General features: G+C 36.8%; 1 protein-coding gene across 10 annotated transcripts in view; it reads right to left on the bottom strand.

The window, feature by feature from the left end:
• Positions 1-4: 4 nt before the first annotated feature.
• The window catches only part of LOC134533990 (uncharacterized), a 69,514-nt gene continuing 63,710 nt past the window's right edge, over positions 5-5,808 (bottom strand). For all 10 annotated transcript variants that reach the window (XR_010075418.1, XR_010075422.1, XR_010075417.1 and 7 more), the window contains one exon: positions 5-3,206. Coding sequence is in view for 4 of the 10 variants with exons in the window: in XM_063371868.1 (XP_063227938.1) it covers positions 3,201-3,206 (6 nt within the window). In the remaining 6 variants the exon portion in view is untranslated. The remainder of the gene's footprint in view (positions 3,207-5,808) is intronic.

Here is a 5,808-nt window from a genome sequence, read left to right as displayed (position 1 = left end):
TACATAGCTGTATATCAGAGTTTATTTATTGTATTCATCACTTTTCAATAAAATTTTATATATTTTGTACAAATTGTTACATAGCATTATTTTACTACTGTCCCAAAGAGCCCCATCCTATCCTTGCCATATTTTTTTGTAATGTTGTTACAAATGCGAGACACCAGACCATGATGCCAGGTTCGGAGCTGGCTGGTGGCCCTGCATGACCACTGGCATCATGTGCCAGGTCACATGTTGTCCACTGACGTAAGGCATGCCACGCGCGCCTGGCCGGATTGCAAGGGTCGTAGCGCTACCCCCTTCCCCCTCCGCTATCCGCACTATCTTATCGCCAAGTGGCCTTAGGATTACGCGGGCCGCTGCCCAGTGTGGCGTGAATGGATGCCGCCCTTCTAGACTGTTTGGGCGAAGGGTCAGCCCGGCATGACGCAACTTGTTACAGCCGCTTTCGTCAGTTCTGGAAAGACGACCCACTAGTACTTAAGCAGCGACGCCGAACTACCACGAGATTTCTGAGAGTTCCTCAAGTGAAGGGAAGAGCAACATCAGCGAAGAGGGTAAGAGTGGCACGACGCAGAGCGACGGGATCAAGAGTGCGACTAAGTGGCGCGAGACTGTGTGTGGGCAGGTGCAAACGAACCACTGTTGAGCCTAGCTCCAGTGAGGAGTGCGAACTGTAGAACTTGACAGACATTGATTGAGTTACTTTAGAATAAACATTTAAAAGTGCCCGTGATAGGAAATTTGTAAGTACAATCATTCATTATTAATGTAAATATTGGTAATTTATAAAACTGCAATAAAACTTAATTGGGCAATCCAGTTCTTCCCCCACTTTATACCAATGTCCTTGTCTGTATTTGATGTGCCAACCACTAAAGCCATCGGCTGTTGGGCATGGGACAATCACAATAAATATTGAAAAATCCATAAAAATATACCACCTGTACAAATAGGATTATCACATTTTAGTGTGTACATAAAATAATTGTATAAAATCTATTCTTATGCTAATTATAATTGCCATAACAAACCATAACACTTAATTTTTATATGTTGATAAAGCCCTAAATTCTACATATATTTCCATTACTGAAAGTCAAGGAGAATTTACACTAACACATTGTTAAGGGCTCCATATCTAACATAACTACACAAATGATAATATAACAAATGTAATATGTGATAACTGATATTACTACCCATATTAAGGCACTGTTGGGAATCCTCCCATGGACCATAACAGCTATAACACAGACATCAAACTAAATGGTATCCCATTATTAAGTGACAGCAGTTCATCACACTAACACAACTCGCAAAGTACATGTAATTACTAAGCTAATTACAAAGGAAGCAGCTGATAATGCGAAAGAGATACAGGCAGTGTACAAGTGTAGAGAGAGTTTACAGCTTGACAGCACACCAACATGTCTACAAACAGTTAAAACTATGAGCACAAGCCAAACACAATTGAGCATCACAATTTGAACAGTGTATCTGCACCTACATTAAGAAAACTGCTCTGAGCCATTCATATAACAGCATTTTATCAGTAAAACAACAGCTCTGTTAATCTTTTGACAATTACAAGAATGAACACCTCACATAACTGCAGTTTATTCTGTAACTTTAGTAACGTCTACCAAAACCTTTTGTTCTTCTCACTTTTTTTTTATTAGTGCCATCTTAGGGACATCATTATTTTGTACCATCCCAATGAGAGAAAACACCAAAACTTCAGATCTGCCCAGCTGGGGTACAATCCAACATTCATTGCCGCATACTATACTCGAGAATAACCTTTCTCAGAGGAACTGAATTCAAATTGTAACTAAAATATAATTAATTTATTTGCTATAAAATTTATAATTAATAATTTCACTACACAAATTATAATCATGAAAAAATCATTTTTGCAAACTAACTAACAGACCACGAATGTTACAAGATATTACATCTGAGCTCACTGACATCCTCGCTCAAGTGCATGAACGAGACAGCCACTCATTACAGATATGTCCTTAACCTTTCCAGCCAAACTTTTGTCATCTCCCAAGACATAATTATATTTTTTGTATTGTAACAAACCTTTATATATATATGCATTAATATGTATTATAATTAGAGCTCAAGATTATTATTACATTATATATATATAATGCATCAATAAGATATAAATTGTCCGCTTTAGTAGACGAATTGACTGGAAGGGTTAATGTAGAATACTAACTTCATTGGTGAGAGATAAATGCAACAAACTTTGGCAGTAAACTAAGATGGAGGAAAGCAAAATTTCAATACACTCATTCTCTTGAATTATGCTTTGCTAAGTAACTTTCCAACAGTGTGTTCACTCTATAACGTAAAATACACTTGCTCTAACACCTGTATGATGGATCAATTTCAACAAAAACAACTTAATTTTTAATTGATAGCCTTGGGGAACAACTACATGATCACATCTGCTTACACAATATTTAGGTACATTCACAGCAAAACCACGAGCCAAGAATAATGGCTAGACTGGACCTATAGACAAAATGAACTCTATTCATGAGACCACGATGTCACAGCCAGACTCCTCTAAAACTATGCCAAGTACAAACAGTACATACCCACCGCAACATCGGCTAAATAATGTTGATATTAAAACATGCTAATAATCATCTTAGAAAACATATTGTGCAACTATGGATATCACACATAAAACACTTAAAATAGAACTTATTAAATCAATACTGTTATTTTTAAAGAAATATTATTTTGTATCGGTTATTGTCAGTTGCACATATACACTGTACATGCTTCTAGCATACTTTTAACTTATTTAATTATATATCTGTAACTTATTAATTTACAACCCTCCATTTTATTACCCCACTCGTCTGAAATTTCAACAGAAAAATCAATCTGACCAAGGCACCTCTAATCATCCTTACTGTCCATTAAAAAGTAAATAGGTATGCACTGGTAACGTGACAAAATTGCATTAATATGTTTGTGCATGCTTTCACGCTGTCATCAAATAGTAACAAATACAAATGTACATAAGTATATAGAATTATAAAATTAACATAACCACTTACAGTTCACCAAGTATATTCCAATAACCAGTAAGCTAAAAAGGATGAAAATCAATTACCCAGTTGAACTTCTTTCAAAAACTGAACGGCCACAGCATTTCTCCATCTGTGTTACTCCTGCAAACAAAAAAAATGTTAAAAAGTCTTTCACACACTAGATAATAATATGACCACGAATTCAATAAATTTACCCATTTTACATGGCAGGTTTTTAGCAAATAGAGGTTCCTATTCGTCTCGTGTTTGACACTGCAGAATTATATTTACTGTATACCAAAACATTTATTGACCTCACCTTAGAATGACATCATGACTTACACCATCAAGAAAAATATTAAGTATACTTAGAATTACCAATTAATTAAGCTAAGTGGTTTAAGGAATTTTGATTAAGAAAATTTGGGGAGGGGGGGCCCCCTTGGTGTACACAAACGTGTACTTGATGAAACTAAGATTTTCCATTTTTTTATTACTCGGAACATTATTCCAGGAATTAATAATAGGGCGCCAGAGGTAATCAAGAATTAACAACAAAATAACACAATAAGACTTATTTTATTGTTTTAACCATAATGAGAAACCTCGAGTCATGGAAATAATAACCAAACAAACAAATATTAAATAAAGTCTATGGGATGTCGTAGATAACCTGACTCTTGAATAAAATAATACAAAATAAATAAAGTTCCTGAAATTGTTCACTGAGTAAAAGTTTTGGGGTTTTGCTCCGGCTTGCTCGAGCATGAAACGCCTAACCTAAAGACTTCTGGACTTGTGTACATATAGTTTGTGCTAATGTGAGTAAATTTGCCGTTATTCGCCGAAAGTCAATGTTCAACTACTTTTATGATAATCCAAAGTTTATACAATTACAGTTCGCATACGTTGACGGTAAAATTTACGTCAATTTTATTATATAGCGATGATGCAGACCATACCTTAACTCTGGATGATTAAGGTCGTTCGTAAAATACTTCGTCACTCACGTGAATTGAATGCGATTCTTCTGCATTCAATTACAGGGCGTCAATTAATATTGCCCAGTATTTTGACGTAATTTCCAGACCAATAACGCCGAAATTAGCATCGCCACGAATAAAATATTCCCAGAGGGAATACACTACCACACGCACTAAATGGCGTCATTTTCCACTCTTTTTCTTCTCTCTTGCTGAAATTAAATTGTTAATTGAAAAGGGCCAATCACGGCCGCGACACGTTAGCGTCCTTTTTAATGAAGCCAATGAAATGTCAATATCAATCAAGCATAGGCTCGTTAAAGCTGTTCCAAACGCCGCGCGATTATTTATTTTAGCAGTTGTCATGACGACGCAGCACGAGCTGCGCGCGCCGCCATGCGTGAAACAAAACAAAACACTGCCGAAAGTATCGGGAAGCGGTATTAACCTCGAACGTAAAACAATAACAAACAGTTTCAGTTAGTCTGATAATACCGTAGTATTACAGTGCCGCTCCCGATATAAATTTATATTTCACTGTCCAAAAAGTTAAATTCAATTTAGATCGTTAAAACAAATAACTGGAACTGGTTACTTCACAAGTTGGCAACATTGCGATGAAAGTTGAAAAACGTTATTCTCTTGCCAAACGACACTACACTTCGTAGGCTGGACAGTCGCACTGTTGTTTGTAAACATGATCTGTCTACATGTTGTGGAGTATCAGTTACCTGATTAGGCGAAGCAAGGATGTAGAAGACAGCTCACCAATCTCCATACATGGTAAGTGACAGCTGATCAGAGAGGTCGACTGCGGTGTAAACCACAGTGCTGGGATGGCGGTTCAGCCAACAATACACTGTTGTAGGCGATCGACGTCGTGAAGACTGCTGGACCAGTGTGCTGTTCATCGATGATCGCATCACCTGATGTCACCAATGACATCACGATGGATGCTGTGGTGTCGTGCTGATGCGGACCCACCGTGTCTGCGGCGTGTTCGCTGGGGTCGTACCAACTGGTACGAGCTGCTGAGTCAAATGTCCAACACATGACTATACGTGTGCCTTGGACTACTGCTGCTGCTGCTGCTGCTGCTGCTGCATCTACTGCTGCAGACGGTGTCGAAGGGGACCGCAACAAAACTCGTTCAGTTCGTCGGCAATCAGAAAACACACACACACGTTAATCACACGTCCTATAACAGTTCTTATCACTCGCGCGATATGAATATACAGCGTCCTGTGATCGCGCCTCATGCTATCACTAACCCCTCTTCTTCTCTTGCTCCCCTAATCTAACATAAATTAAATGACTCGAGATTCCTCAAACTCATAAACTTAATAATTCATAACAACTTAATAATAAATATAAACATTAATTGAACACATAATAACTCTGTTAAATAATAAGGTAATGCATAAATAAACAGTATTTGCAACAATAACATTGCATAGTACTTTGCAATAACAACAGGTTATTGTTTACCTTTGTTGTAGGTGATGAATAAATAAAATATATTTTATGGATGTTATCAACATAATATCCTCACCTAGTAAATAATTACATTCAATTTCTTAATTGAGATTTGCCAATAATATTGGACTTTCAATAACATATTAAATATGCTTTTCACATATCTTATGTGAATATTTTCCTTCAATATATGTTACACAATAGCTACACTTATTTACAAGAAGAGACATTATCTGCTACTCAGCTATGACATAATGACAATAACTTCAAGATAAATATTATTG

This window comes from Bacillus rossius, chromosome 7, assembly GCF_032445375.1.
Source record: "Bacillus rossius redtenbacheri isolate Brsri chromosome 7, Brsri_v3, whole genome shotgun sequence".
Taxonomy (NCBI): domain Eukaryota; kingdom Metazoa; phylum Arthropoda; class Insecta; order Phasmatodea; family Bacillidae; genus Bacillus; species Bacillus rossius.
This window is presented reverse-complemented; position numbering and strand designations above follow the sequence as displayed.